Source organism: Nicotiana tabacum, chromosome 24, assembly GCF_000715075.1.
Source record: "Nicotiana tabacum cultivar K326 chromosome 24, ASM71507v2, whole genome shotgun sequence".
NCBI classification, from domain to species: domain Eukaryota; kingdom Viridiplantae; phylum Streptophyta; class Magnoliopsida; order Solanales; family Solanaceae; genus Nicotiana; species Nicotiana tabacum.
Window position 1 is genome coordinate 91,775,837 of NC_134103.1, and position 15,253 is coordinate 91,791,089.

General features: G+C 36.6%; 1 protein-coding gene across 1 annotated transcript; it reads left to right on the forward strand.

Annotated features, from left to right (window-relative positions):
- Positions 1-12,572: 12,572 nt before the first annotated feature.
- Positions 12,573-14,902, forward strand: LOC107799819 (uncharacterized). The gene is made up of 4 exons (XM_016622968.2): positions 12,573-12,999; positions 13,746-13,856; positions 14,345-14,425; positions 14,531-14,902. Exons 1-4 carry the CDS (start codon positions 12,754-12,756, stop codon positions 14,603-14,605), a joined length of 513 nt encoding a protein of 170 aa, XP_016478454.1. The 5' UTR covers positions 12,573-12,753; the 3' UTR covers positions 14,606-14,902.
- Positions 14,903-15,253: the final 351 nt, after the last annotated feature.

Below are 15,253 nucleotides of genomic sequence, written 5' to 3' on the forward strand. Positions count from 1 at the left end.
TCTCATATATGGTGAGGACGCATGCAACGGGGCAGGATGGACATCCACCAGTACCACCAGTTAGGGCCGCAAGAGGCCAAGGTCGCGGTAGAGGCCACGGTAGAGGCAGAGGTACAGTCGCACTGCAGCTAGGGAAGCACCTGCAGATCCACCAGTTGCCCCAGTTCATGAGCAGGCTCCAGTTGTGGATGAGCTTGTGGGACCCGCTCAGGAACTAGCTGTGCCCATTGTTATTCTAGGCCTTCAGGAGGCCTTAGCTCAGATTCTGACCATGTGCACTAGTCTTGCTCAGGTGTTCTTTTTTCCGGCCGCAACAACCACTTCTCAGGCCGGAGGAGGTGCTCAGACTCCCGCCGCCCGCACACCAAAGCATATGGTACAGGCACTCCAGACAGCGGGGGCACCACCAGTCTAGCCGGTTACAGCTGCTTAGGACTATGTGGTTCCTGTCATGCCCGATGATGAGTAGCGTTGATTGGAGAGGTTTGGAGACTCCAGCCTCCATCTTTCATTAGTACCGAGGGAAAGGATGCACATGGCTTCTTGGACATGTGTCAGAGGATACTCCGTACAATAGGTATTCTAGAAACCAGCGGGGTCTTGTTCACTACCTTTCAGTTCTCTGGGGCTGCCTTCAGTTGGTGGGAGGCTTACGAGAGGCATAGGCCGGTCAGCGCAGCACCCCTTACATGGTAGCAGTTCTCCTGTCTATTCCTGGAGAAGTTCGTGCCTCAGTCCCGCAGAGAGGAGCAACGCAGGCAGTTCGAGCAGCTTCGTCAGGGTGATATGTTTGTGACGCAGTATGAGATGAGATTTTCTGAGTTGGCCCGTCATGCTATCTGGTTGGTTCCCACAGACAGGGAGAGGATCAGGAGGTTCATAGATGGCCTCACTTTTCAGCTATAATTGCTTATGACTAGAGAGAGAGAGAGAGAGAGAGAGAGAGAGAGAGAGAGAGAGAGAGAGAGAGAGAGAGAGAGTCTGGTGCTACTTTTGATGAGGTTGTCGACATTGCTCTTCAGATTAAGATGGTTTGCAACCAAGAGCGGGTTGATAGGGAGGCCAAGAGGCCTCGTGGACAAGGTGGATTTAACGGTGTTCCTTCTGGGGGTCAGTTCCACCACGGTAGGGGGTCGTCCTTTTAGACATGCTCAGATGTCTCACCCAGTTCACCGTGGTGCATCGTTAGGCCACGGTTCACACAGTTATCAGCATGGCCATTCATCTCTCAGTGCTCTCCCCGCTAAGAGTTCGTCCCATGCTCCATCGGATCAGGGCTCGCCTATGTCAGGCCCTCCTACCTTTATCCCGGTGCTTGGGGCTCCCTTCAATCCCCAGCACCAGCATCGGGGAGTTGCTATGAGGGTAGGAGTTTGGTCACATGAGGAGGCATTGTCCCCGCCTAGTGGGAGGTCCCGCTCAGCAGAGGAGCTAGTCTATGACATCAGCACCAGTTTCTTCACCACCCGCTCAGCCAGCTCGGGGTGGAGCTTAGTCATCTAGGGGCCGCCCTAGAGGGGGAGGCCGATCAAGGGGAAGCCAGGCCCGTTTCTATGCTCTCCCTGCCAGACCAGATGCCATTGCTTCGGATGCTGTGATTACATGTATTGTCTTAGTTTGCCATAGAGATGCCTCTGTATTATTTGACCCTGGTTCCACTTATTCATATGTGTCCTCGTATTTCACTCATTATCTGGATATGCTCCGTGAGTCTATAGTTTCATCTATTCATATATCCACTCTAGTGGGCGATACTATTATTGGGAGTCTGGAGACCAGAATAGATCTCTTGTTGCTTAGTATGGTCGATTATGATGTGATTTTGGGTATGGATTGGTTGTCTCCATGCCATGCTATTCTAGATTGTCACGCTAAGACCATGATGTTGGCGATGCCGGGGTTGCCGAGGGTTGAGTGGAGCGGCTATATAGACTATGTTCCCAGTAGAGTGATTTCGTACTTGAAGTCTCAGCAGATGGTTGAGAAGGGTTGTTTATCTTATTTGGCCTTTGTGATGGATGTTAGTGCAATGACCCCAGTTATTGATTCTGTTCCGGTGGTGCGAGATTTCCCGGATGTGTTTCCTGCAAACCTTCCGGGCATGCCGCCTGATAGGGATATTGATTTCAGTATTGATTTGGTGCAAGACACTCAGCCTATGTCTACTCCACTGTATCGTATGGCACCGGCGGAGTTGAAAGAATTGAAGGAACAACTTTAGGAACTCCTTGATAAGGGTATTTATCTGGCCTAGCGTGTCACCTTGGGGTGCACCAGTTCTATTTGTAAAGAAAAAAGATGGTACTATGAGAATGTGCATTGATTACATGCAGTTGAACAAGGTCACAATCAAGAACAAGTATCCTTTGCGACGTATTGATGATCTGTTTGACCAGCTTCAATGAGCGATGGTATTCTCCAAGATTGATTTGAGGTCAGGGTATCATCAGCTGAAGATTCAAGACTTAGATATTCTTAAGACAGCTTTCAGGACCCGATATGGCCATTATGAGTTCCTTATGATGTTTTTTGGGCTGACCAATGCCCCAGCAATGTTCATGCATTTGATGAACAATGTGTTTCAGCCTTATCTTGACTCGTTCATAATTGTATTCATTGATGACATCCTGGTTTACTCTCGTAGCCAGGAGGAGCATGCCCAGCATTTGAGGATTGTGTTACATCGGTTAAGGGAGGAGAAGCTTTATGAAAAGTTTTCCAAGTGTGAGTTTTGGCTCAGTTCAATGGTGTTCTTGGGGCACGTATTGTCCAGTGAGGGTATTCAGGTAGATCCAAAGAAGATAGAGGCGGTTTAGAGTTGGCCCAGACAGTCCTCAGGCACGGAGATTCGGAGTTTTCTCAATTTGGATGGTTATTACTGTCTTTTTGTGGAGGGTTTCTCATATATTACATCGCCCTTGACTAAATTGACCCAAAAGGGTGCTCCTTTCAGGTGGTCGGATGAGTGCGAGGAGAGCTTTCAGAAGCTCAAGACTGCTTTGACCACGACTCCAGTTCTAGTTCTACCATCAGCTTCTGGTTCTTACACAGTGCATTGTGATGCTTCTCGGATCGGTATTGAGTGTGTTCTAATGCAGGAAGGTAGAGTGATTGCTTATGCTTCGTGCCAGTTGAAGCCCTATGAAAAGAACTATCCTGTCCATGACCTTGAGTTAGCACCTATTGTTCAAGCCTTGAAGATCTGGCGGCACTATTTGTACGGTGTCCATTGTGAGATTTACACTGATCACCAGAGTTTGCAGCATCTATTCAAACAGAAGGATCTTAACTTGATTCAGCGGAGGTGGTTGAAGCTTCTTAAGGACTATGATATCACCATTTTGTACCATCCCGGGACGGCCAATATGGTGGCCGATGTCTTGAGTCACCGGACGGAGAGTTTGAGGAGCTTAGCATATCTTCCAGCAGCAGAGAGTGGGGCTATTTTTCCGCGTTGTATTTTGAGTTTAACTCCTGTCTTTATGAAAACTCTATCATATCAAGCTTTTGGTTATTTTTGTGAAACATTTGAAGTATTTTAAAAAATCGGCTTGCCTAGTACCATCAATAGGCGCCATCAAGATAGGTCGGGGTTTTGGGTCGTGACAGTTAGATAGGAATAATAATTACTTTTTTCGTCCCAAAATAGTTGTCATATTTTATTTCTCGAGAATCAAGTTGACTAATATTCGAAGTTAGATTGAATGAGATCAACATACTATTTTAAAACTAAAATTTAGATATTTCATATATATGAAAAGATTTAATTTTTTCATTTAAATATGATAAAAAACTTATTTTAAAATGTTGGATCAAAATTCATATATTTGACTCTTAAGAAGAAACATAACCACTGATTTGATACGGAGAAAATAATAATTTTTGGGTGTAACGAAGTCTTGGATTTGTTGTTTTGACACATTGGTACATGAAACTTGGACATGTAGCTTCTATGTCCAATACAAGACACATAACGAGAATTTCCCGATGGATAAAGGGACTTGAGCAGCAACATAAACGAGATTATCTTTGTCTTTTATTGTAAAACTACTTTTGTTGGTTAAAAATTGAACGGATTCGAAATATAAGGTCAAAATGACTAACCTTTAGTATGAATTTGGACATTAATTCATTAATTTCCTCAAAATATAATTTGCTTACTTACAAGCTACTTAATCTATTGCGCTCTCCGTCCTATTTTATGTGGTATAGTTTAAAATTTAGAACAACACAGAATTTAAGAAAGAAATGCAAATTTTTAAATATGATCTAAAATATTCATAAATATCTATATAACTATAAATCATCTCATTAAGGGTGAAACAAGAAGTCTACAATTAAATTATTTTTTAATACAAAAATATTATCATTTTTTAACCAAAAAAAAAATGTAGCACATAAATTAAAAACGAATGAAGCATTAATCGGAAAATTTTAACTAATATTTGAAAAAGGTTATAAGAAAAATCAAATTATTGTGGATGTCTACTCTTCCTCCATGATTATGGTGGATGTCTACTCTTCCGCCATGATCTTCTTCTTAAATGCTTAATGACATATTCAATGACATATTTTTCTTCACTTTTCATGCCTATATAAAGGCCTTGCAATAGATAGGAAAATATACACAATTGAAGAAGAGAATCTCTTGCTTCTCTCTATTTTCATTTCTTGTTTATGTTTTACTAAATTGCTTTTATTTCATAATACGTTATCAGCACGATACTCTTACCAATTGAGATATCTATTTCTATAAGGTATTATCTCTTTCCTAAAAGAGTAAGTCAGTTTCTTTTCAATCCAAATATGAACGGTTTCTCTTTTGCAAGAATAGTGAGATGACTTAGCTTGTTGGATATTTTTAATTCTTTTTAGTCCTGTTCAAAATTACTAGTCATATGCATGTGTCATTTGGTTTTCATGGCTTTTTATTTGCACGAAATGCTATGTGTTGATCACAATAATCTTTACTGTTTTTCATATGTATGAACCAATAATTTAAAAATTATTTATTTAATCTACTACTAGATGCAGTGTGCATTAGCTAATACTTAGATAAGGTAATATCATCAAGGTTTATATATCTAGCTAGTCTATTGGGATATATTTTGTCTAAATACAAAATATGCTAGTAACAATGATTAAGCTTTCTTGTTTTCTAGAGTAGAATATATCTCATTACACTTTGAATTAATTTATGGTTAATGAAATGGTAGTTCATGATATATAGTATTATAGATAAAATAATATGTTTGGATAAGTTTACATATAGTATATTAGTACATGAGTATTTACTAGACCAAAATTATCGTTGATAATATTCCTTATCATTTTTAATTCACTTATTTTTATCATAGTGTTTAATATGTTAAACTTACTAAAGTTTGAATTTATGGCTATGTAAAATTATGTTACATTCCCTGAAGTGAATCAGACAATTTGTGATAAACGTTATATAAGGATAAGACGGTGGGCTCAAGTCCCAATGCACTATGAGGGTAAGGTGTCGGGTGTGAGTCCCGGTGCACCGTGATTATAAGAGTTGGGTTTGAGCCCCAACTCATTATGACCTAACATGCCTTTATATGGGTAAGAGTTGATGACATATTGATGATTTAATGATGACTAAAGAAAAACAATATATTTTTCATGAAAAATGCATGAATATTGTCCCACTTGATTTGCTCCGTTCTTGAAGTGAATGTGGTAGCGGCGCATAATAAGTCTAAATAAAGACAAGTGGTTGACCAATGAATGTAGGCATTTCAAAGATCAAAATAATAATAGTCATCACTATGATTATAAAAAGGAGAACAATAAGGGTTCTCAAAATAGCCTTTCAAAGTGTGAAGGCAATGTTAACCATCAAATTGGAATGAAAAATAATAAAGCACGCCGCTGATTATAATCCATTCCTTGAATAAAATGTGACTTGTGATAAGCATTAAGAATGCAGACCCATTCCTAAAAGTGAATGTGACAATATGTGATAATAGTAATAAATAAAGACATGCAATGCATAATTGGATGGATACCACACAACTCACCTCTAAGGAAGGTTTGAGTGAAATAAAGAGAATAAATATTATTGTGTGGTTACATGAATATGTCATTGGTCGCGTACATGTGTGTTACGACCCAAAATCCCACCACAGGCATCGTGATGGCACCTAATCTCTAAGACTAGGTAAGCCGATTACAATTACCTTTTGAAGCTATTTTTTTTTTACCAACAGCAGAAATAATTACAATATACAACCTCCCAAGACTGGTAGTACTGAGTCACGAACTCTAACTGAATACATGGAATGATCACGAAGACCGAATATACAATACTGTTTGATTACAAATTAACAGTACAATGAAATGAAAAGACTCCAAAGGACTGCAACGGCCAAGCAGCTCTACCTTGAATCTTTACGATCGCGCTTTAACTCTGCTCAAGTCCGATACCTCCAATGCCTGGCTCTACACAAAAATATACAGAAGTGTAGAGTGAGCATACCACAGCGGTGCCCAGTAAGTATCAAGACTAACCTCAATGGAGTAGAGATGAATTACAGTCAAGACACTCACTAGTCTAATAACCTGTGCAATATAATATACAAAATACTAGGAAACAATAACAATAAGGGCAGGATAAAACAACCAGTGATATGCACAACAGACAACAAGAATACCATTAATATCCCTCAGCAATTAATAAACACAATTACACCCAATTAAATCAAGTTCTTCAAATAAATGTCTTTCACATATAATTCCTTCATATAATTCTTTTTGAATAAAAATCCTTTCAAATAAATATTTTGAATATAATTCTTTCAATTAAAAAGTCACCATGTGACACCTCATTTCATAATCATAAAAAATACGGGTCTCAGCCCATTTTCATATTTTCACGGCACCTCGTGCCCCATAATTAAATCATCATATTTTTCCGGCACCTCGTGCCCTCAATTCATATCTCAACTGCACGAACAACTCACGTGCCAAATATCCTCAATGTATATAAGATCCACATGATTAATCTATTTCTACTAAAGTGAGTTTAGAAATTTTAAATCAAGTAAGAAATCAACAAAGAATTGAATTTATTTTTAGAATTCATTTGAGTGAAGAAAGTAACATTTCACTTAAATTAAGGCATCAGATAAACTACTGGTTTGGTTGTAAAACTATTTAATTTAAAATAAAATAATAATTTCTTTTTATTTAAATCAACTCAATCATCGAAAATCAGTAAGAAAACCCAGAAATATACTTCTTCAGAGTCACGTGCTAAAAAGCCAAATCTAACACAATATAACTAGGAACACAAAATACATGATAATAACGTCAACTAGTACATCACGGAAGAAGACAAGAATTTACATATTCAATGAAACAAAATCACCAAGACAGGAACATAAATAAAGAAATATCAACAAGGCACTCCCGAGGTACCGCCTCGTAGTCCCAAATCATAAATAAATTCATAATATCTCATTTTCTTATATCACCACGGGAGCCTTCACATTTAATTTTTAAAGAAATCATTTTTCCCGAAATGGCATCCCGCATTTTAGCCATCCTTATCACACCGCATGGATTCTAGTAGTTCCCCTACTAGTCACGCGTTTCAAGCCACCCTTATCTCACCGCATGCGTTTCAATACCCTGACCTTATATCACCGCATGACTTCTAGTAGTTCCCCTACTAGCCATCCATTTCAAGCCACTCTTATCTCACCGCATGCGTATCAATATCACAATATTTCACAAATCGCACCGCAAGTGCCCAAATATCACAACATAATACAACTTGCACATCAAGTGCCCAAATATTATAACACATCACAAATTGCACATCAAGTGCTCAAATATTACAACATATCACAAATTGCATATCAGGTGCGCCCAGCTGCTTCAGCTCCTCCTCTAAATCCAAATTCGATCCGTTAAGCATCCGAAACTCACCCAAGGCCCTCGGGAATCCGTCCGAACATACCAACAAGTTCCATAACATAACATGGACCTACTCGAGGCCTCAAATCATATCAAACAATATCAAAACGACGAATTGCACCTTAAATCAAAATCTATGAACTTTGAACTTTCAAATTCTATATCTTGTGCCGAAACATATCAAATCAATCTGAAATGACTTCATATTTTGCACACAAGTCATAAATGATATAACGAAGCTATTCAAATTTTCAGAATAATATTTTGACCCCAATATCAAAAAGTCAACCCCCCCGGTCAAACTTTTCAAAAATTATTTTTTTTCGCCATTTCAAGCTTACTTCCACTACGGACCTCCAAATAATTTTACGGACACACTCCTAAGTCTAAAATCACCATACGGAGCTATTGAAATTATCAAAATTCCATTCCGGAGTCGTTTACTCAAAAGTCAACTCTCCAGTCAACTCTTTCCATTTAAACTTCTAAATAAGGATTGTTCTTTTAATTTAATTTTGAATCTTCAGTAAATCAAACTCGACCATAACTACGGGTCATAATACTTATTACGAAGTTTCTCGAGACCTTAAGTCAATGAACGGGGCATTAATTCTTAAAATAACAAGTCGGGTCGTTATAATGTGATACGCCAAAAATATTTTGGCATGCCTTATAAAAGTTATTAAAGGCAAAATTAAAGTAAGAAATGATTTCGCTTATGATGATTTTGACCATGAAAATTTATTATGATATGATTTTCTCCATGAAAGAGACATTGACTATATGGATGGTGTGACAAAAAATCTTGCAGGAGAAAATCAATTAAGAGCTCCGGAAAAACTAATTTGTTACTACCCAGATGAATGAAATTGTTCATGACATTGATATTGTAGTAAGTCTTAAAAGAAACATTTTGATTTTTAAATGTATTAGCCAAAGTGGTTGTCATATTGAGACTATAAATGAAAAGAAGATTGAATATCTTTAGATTACTATAATTATACCGGGTAAATATGAAAGGTTACCTGACTTTTCTTCTATTTATACTACACAAGTATAAACATGATGATGCAATCACAAGCCACAAGTAAACTAGAAGTTTACTGAAACAATTATCAGTTGGCATGATCGGTTGGCCATCACGGTTCAATTATGATGCGAAAATTAATTGAGAATTCACTTGGCATATATTGAAGAAATAGAAGATTCTTCAATAATTCTCTTGTGTTGCGTATTCTCATGATATACCAGTTAAGGTTGAGATTGAAGCCCTTGATTTCTGGAACGAATAAAAGGTGATAAATATATGGGTCCAGTCACCTGCCATGTGAACCGTTTACTATAATATGATTTTAATAGATGCATCCATTCTATGGCCACATGTGCATTTGTTATTAACTTACAATTTGGCTTTTGCAAGGTTGTTTGCTCAAATTATTAGAGCACAGTTCCAGAATATAAATTATGATAATTTATCTTGATAATGCTGGTTTAAATCCAAGTTGGTTTAGCAGAAATTGTATGCCTCCAATGATAGCTAAAACCATTGGTTATGAGAACAAAACCCCCAAAATAAAATTTGGTATGTGATGTATTATTTAATATGCAACATCACTTGTACGCATCTAGCCAAGTTATGATATGTTCTCCCTATCACAATCGGTTCAGGATCAGGAACCAAATAATTTCCATCTAGAAATATGAATGTGCTATATTATTTAATTATGCCACCACAATGCACAAAAATGAGTTCCCAAAGAAGGTTGAAAAATGTGTTGGTAATCCCAACATTAGGGGGAGAAAAAGGGCAGTTGAGAAAGTGATACGTGGAATAAATTATTATGAATACATATAGATCCTCGTACAAGAAAATATAAACTTGAAGTTCAAGTGATAATTCATTTATAAATTATTGCTAGGCGCATTTGCTGACCCAAAGCTAAATATCATAGTTCAGCTGCTAATGCTCCAAATAGAATAAAATCCATGAGGGATAGAGTCTATGGCAAGCAAGAAGCATAACGGACCAATCGGTTCCAAAGATAAAACTCCTTGAAGAAGGAGATGGGCAAATGTTCAAGATGGTCATAATAAGGAGACAAGTGCTCTAGAAGAGCACAACGACATAACACTTCATAAGACCTCATGGGAGAGGCTCAGGTACCTGAAAATAATAAGATCTCGATAATGTCTTTATTGAGTGATGATGGAACCGATGCAAAATGATCATCGACGATATTGTTAATATAATGTAGCGCTCAATATTATTAATATTGACGAGGATCTTTAGCTAAAATCTGTCATGAAATTTGGACAGATAAATAATTGGCCAAAATAAAAAATACGCAATAAAAATTGACTTCACCTGAAAAATATGAAGTTGGACGGATAATCTCAACAAATGAAAGTATAAAGCCAATGGAGGTATAAATGTGTTCTTGTTCGAAAAGAAAAGTCAAGTCGATAGGCATAAACACGACTTGTATCACAAGAAGATTGTAAATATCCTGGCATTGATTATATAAAGACATGTTCTCATGTGGTGGATGTAGTCATTTCAGGTTTTAATCTGGCAATACATGAAAAACTTGATATACGTATAATGGAAATCATTGAAGGAATTAAATTGTTCTGAAGCATATTAAGGTTTTCAAGAAATTTATTAAATAAAGCTTCAAAAATCCTTATACGGATTGAAAAAATCAGGGCGTATGAGGTATAATCGCCTGAGTGAGAACCTGTTGAAAGAAGGGTACAAGAATAATTCAATTTGTCCTTGTGTCTTTATAAAAAGATCTGGATCTGAATTTGTTAGAAACACCGTATATGTTGATGATTTAAATATCATTGGAACTCCTGGGGAGCTTCCTAAAGCAGTAGACTGTTTAAAAAAAGAATTTAAAATGAAAGATCTTGAAAAGATAAAATTTTATCTTGGTCTACCAATTGAGTATATGAAAGATATAATTTTTGTCCATCAATCAGCATACACTGAAAAGATTTTAAAGCGATTTTATATGGATAAAGCACATCCATTGAGTACCCCGATGGTTGTGTGATATCTTGATATAAATAAAGATCAATTCCGGCCTCATGAAAATAATGAAGAGCTTCTTGGTCGTGAAGTCCATATCTTAGTGCAAATGGTGCACTGATGTATCTTGCTAACACTACAAGGCCTGACATAACTTTTTCAGTTAATGTCTTAGCAAGATATAGCCCTGCTCCTACACATTGGAATAGAATCAAATACATATTGCGGTATCTAAAAGGGACTACCGATATGGGCTTATTTTATGGCAATGATTGCAATCCCGATGTTGTTGGTTATGCCGATGCTGGGTATTTATCTGACCTACACAAGGCTCGATCTCAAACAAGCTACGTGTTTACATGTGGAGGTACTGAAATATCTTGGCGATCGACTAAGCAATCAATCGTGGCTACTTCATCTAATCATGCTGGGTCAATTGCTATTCATGAAGCAAGTCGAGAATGTGTATGGTTGAGGCCTATAATACATCTTATTAGAGACAAATATAGTTTGAAGTGTTGCAAACTACCCACAATTTTGTATGAAGATAATGTAGCATGCATAGCCCAATTGAAGGGAGGATTCATAAAAGGAGATAGGACAAAACATATTTCACCAAAGTTATTTTTCACACATGATCTTCAAAAGAATGGTGATATCAATCTGCAACAGATTCGTTCAAGTGATAATATGGCTGATTTGTTCACCAAATCTCTACCGATGTCAACCTTCAAGAAACTAGTGTACAAGATTAGAATGCAAAGGCTCAAGGATGTGAATTGTTACTCTCATTAGGGGGAGTTAATACACATTGTACTTTTTTTCCGTTACAAGGTTTTGTCCCACTAGATTTTTCCTTGCAAGGTTTTTAACGAGACAACCAAAAAGCGTATTTCTAAACATGTGTACTCTTTTTCCTTCACTAGAATTTTTTTTCCCATTGGGTTTTTTCCTAATAAGGTTTTAACGAGGCACATTATCTATGGACATCCAAGGGGGAGTGTTATAAGAAAAATTAAATTATGGTGGATATCTACTCTTCCTCCATGATTATGGTGGATGTTTACTCTTCTTTCATGATCTTCATCTCAAATGCTTAATGACATATTTAATGACATATTTTTCTTTACTTTTCATGCCTATATAAAGACCTTGTAATAGATAGGAAAATATACACAATTGAAGAAGAAAATATCTTACTTATCTCTATTTCCATTTCTTGTTAATGTTTTACTAAATTACCTTTATTTCATAAAAAAAAAAAATTATAATCACAACGGAAAATTTATTCAATTCTTCAAGTAATAATAGTGTTGTATAAAACAAATCTTTACCATTACTTTTCCAAGTTTTTCCATAACTTTTAGTGGAGTGTGGAGACAAGCTTTGAAATTGAGTAGACATAAAAATCCATGTTCTTTTTATGAGTGGGTAGTGGTTGGGTCATTTCACTGTTTGTCCTTTCTAGTACCATCCAGATAAGTATTTACAAAACCACCCATATAGTTTCAAGTATTTCTCTTTTACACCCCTTTTGTGGGTCCCTAATAAACTAAACAAAACTTTAGCTGTGTGCTGTTGATAACTTTTTACAATAAAGGCCTGCTCTGCTGCCCTTTGTTCATATGCACCTACAACAGTAAACAAAAGGGTCCATTACATTCCATTTCATAATACCAAAGCAAAAAAGCAAAAGATAAAGTGAAAAATTGAAGAAGAAGAAGAAGAGGCTTTTCTTTTTGTTGTTGTGAAGTTGAAGAAAACAAGAAGAAATGCCAAATCAAAAGCAAGGAAGTGAACAGCTACAAACACTGATGCAATCAGGGCAAATTTCAGGGTCTTTGAGTTTTAATGGGACTTTAACTAAAGAAGATGAAGAGATGTCAAGGTCTGCTCTTTCTACTTTCAAAGCTAAAGAAGAAGAAATTGAGAAGAAGAAAATGGAAGTCAAAGAAAGAGTTCAAGCTCAGTTGGGTCGGGTTGAAGAAGAAACTAGGCGTTTAGCCATTATTCGTGAGGTATCTCTTTCTTCCTTATTTTTTCTCTGTTTGTTTTTACTAACTTGTGCGCACCTCTAATATACCAGTACCTTTTTCTCAACATTAATGCTAATTTTCTTGTTGGGGTTTTAATGTAGTACTGGAATTTAATTTTTAAATTTGATTTTTTTTTTGTGAGATCTTGTGCATTTTTTGAAAATACACATATGTGCTGATTTTTCTTTTGATTTTGCTTGTAGCTAGGGGTTTCCATTTTGGACCTTGACAGTAGAAAATCTTTAGACTACTACTGCTATGTTATGAACACAGATTTGGGTTTGCATATTTTAGTAAAGGTTTTAAATTTTAATTAGGGGTAATGGATATTTTTATAATTCAAGATAGATTAAGTTATGCCAGATTATCTTATCACCATCTTGAAATTGGCCTCTAACTTTTGACCAGCTAAAAATGAAACACAAATTTCTCTATTCTTTTCTATTTGCTTTATGGGTTTTCCTCCTTTTTTGGTGGTTATTAAAAAAAGGTTTATTGGGGATGAAACTGGAGGGTGGGGTTGGAATTATCCTGAAGCTAAAAGATCTCTGATCTGTCAAAATTGGTCATTTTCAATAAGGGTTTTATGCTTTGCCTTTGTTTTTGCCATTTAATAGTTGCAAATGAGTATGAGTTTTGGAAATTGAAGTATTTGAGAAGGTTAAAATCAAGATTCATCTCAGTTTCCATCCAACTTATACCTTGTTTAAATTCAACTTAATTATCAGGAACTAGAAGCATTAGCTGATCCAAAGAAGAAAGATGTTCAATTCGTTCGGAAGAAGATTGATGCTGTCAACAAAGAGTTAAAACCCCTGGGACAGACCTGCCAGAAGAAGGTGAAATATATTTGCAACTATTTTCTTGTTTTTTTTTTTTCCTTCATTAGATTGTGTATCATATAATATGTCAATCCTAGTAATAATAACCCTAAGGTGTTGTTTGATACGCGTACTAAATTATTCCGGGATTATGGTCCTGGAAATATAATCCCTAGACTAATTTATTCCACTTGGGAGGTGGGATAAAATAATACTAAGTTTGATGGGATAAGGTGTGATAAGATGGGATATCCAGGAGCAAGTCTGGGACTAAGTTTACACTATGTTTGGTTGACGGTATAAATTTATCGCGGGACTAAGTTTATACTATGTTTGGTTGACGATAAATTTATACCGTCAACCAAACATAGTATAAATTTAGTACCACGCTTTATCCCACCTTTCCCGCCTACCAAACGACCCCTAAGAGTTAGTTACTCTCAGTATGTGGTTGAAGAGTTAACTTATCCATTCATTAACGAGACATTTTGGATCTGTGAATGCAGGAAAAAGAGTACAAAGAAGCTCTTGAGGCGTTCAATGAAAAGCACAAGGAAAAAGTACAGCTAATAACAAGATTGATGGAGGTAAGTATGAGTGTACAATTTAAAACTAGTTTGTATTTGTAACTTGTCTCAACATATTTGATTTGCAGAAGCTCACTGAATCTTGTGTGTTCAATATACGTGCAGTTGGTGGGTGAAAGCGAGAAACTGCGACTGAAGAAGTTGGAGGAGCTGAGCAAGAGCATAGAAACAATACGCTGAATAACCAGTAAATCTTCCCTGACTAATTAGGCTTGTGTGATATATCTTAATATTCTAGGAAAGTGAAATTCCTATTTTTATATATGGGTGTTGGTGTTTGATTGTATTTCATCTTCATGTTCTTTTTTCTGCGTATGTTGTCTGATCATTTTAGCCTTTGAGGGATGATCATTGTCTAATTTTAGGTCTTAAAGGGAAAAACCCTGTAAACAGGTTTGTAACTATAACAAGTCTCGAAACTGTGGATTCTTTTGCTTTTGTCTTCACATCTCAATCTTTTGCTGTGGAGTTGGTTTGGACATCTCTTTCAAGTTAGTTAAGTGATAGACTGTTCAGTCTGGTGGATGTATTATGAGGTCCATGTGTTATAAAATAGTGCCCTGATTTCTTCTTGTCCTTGTATTTTTGGACTAAAAGCAAAGATCAATCTGTTGATTAGAATTCCCCTTTAGAGAACATGTTTAAGAAGATCAATTAAAGAAAATCTTGAGCTGACTCTCACATTAAGATGAAACAAACTTTTTAGCTTGGTGATTAGTTCGAGAGTTTGTAAGTTGATGTTACAAGTATAGTGGTAGAAGGAGAGACTCTGATTCTGATTGCAACTGAATATGGTCTTTCTTAGTTCTATGGCTTACACTTAGATTT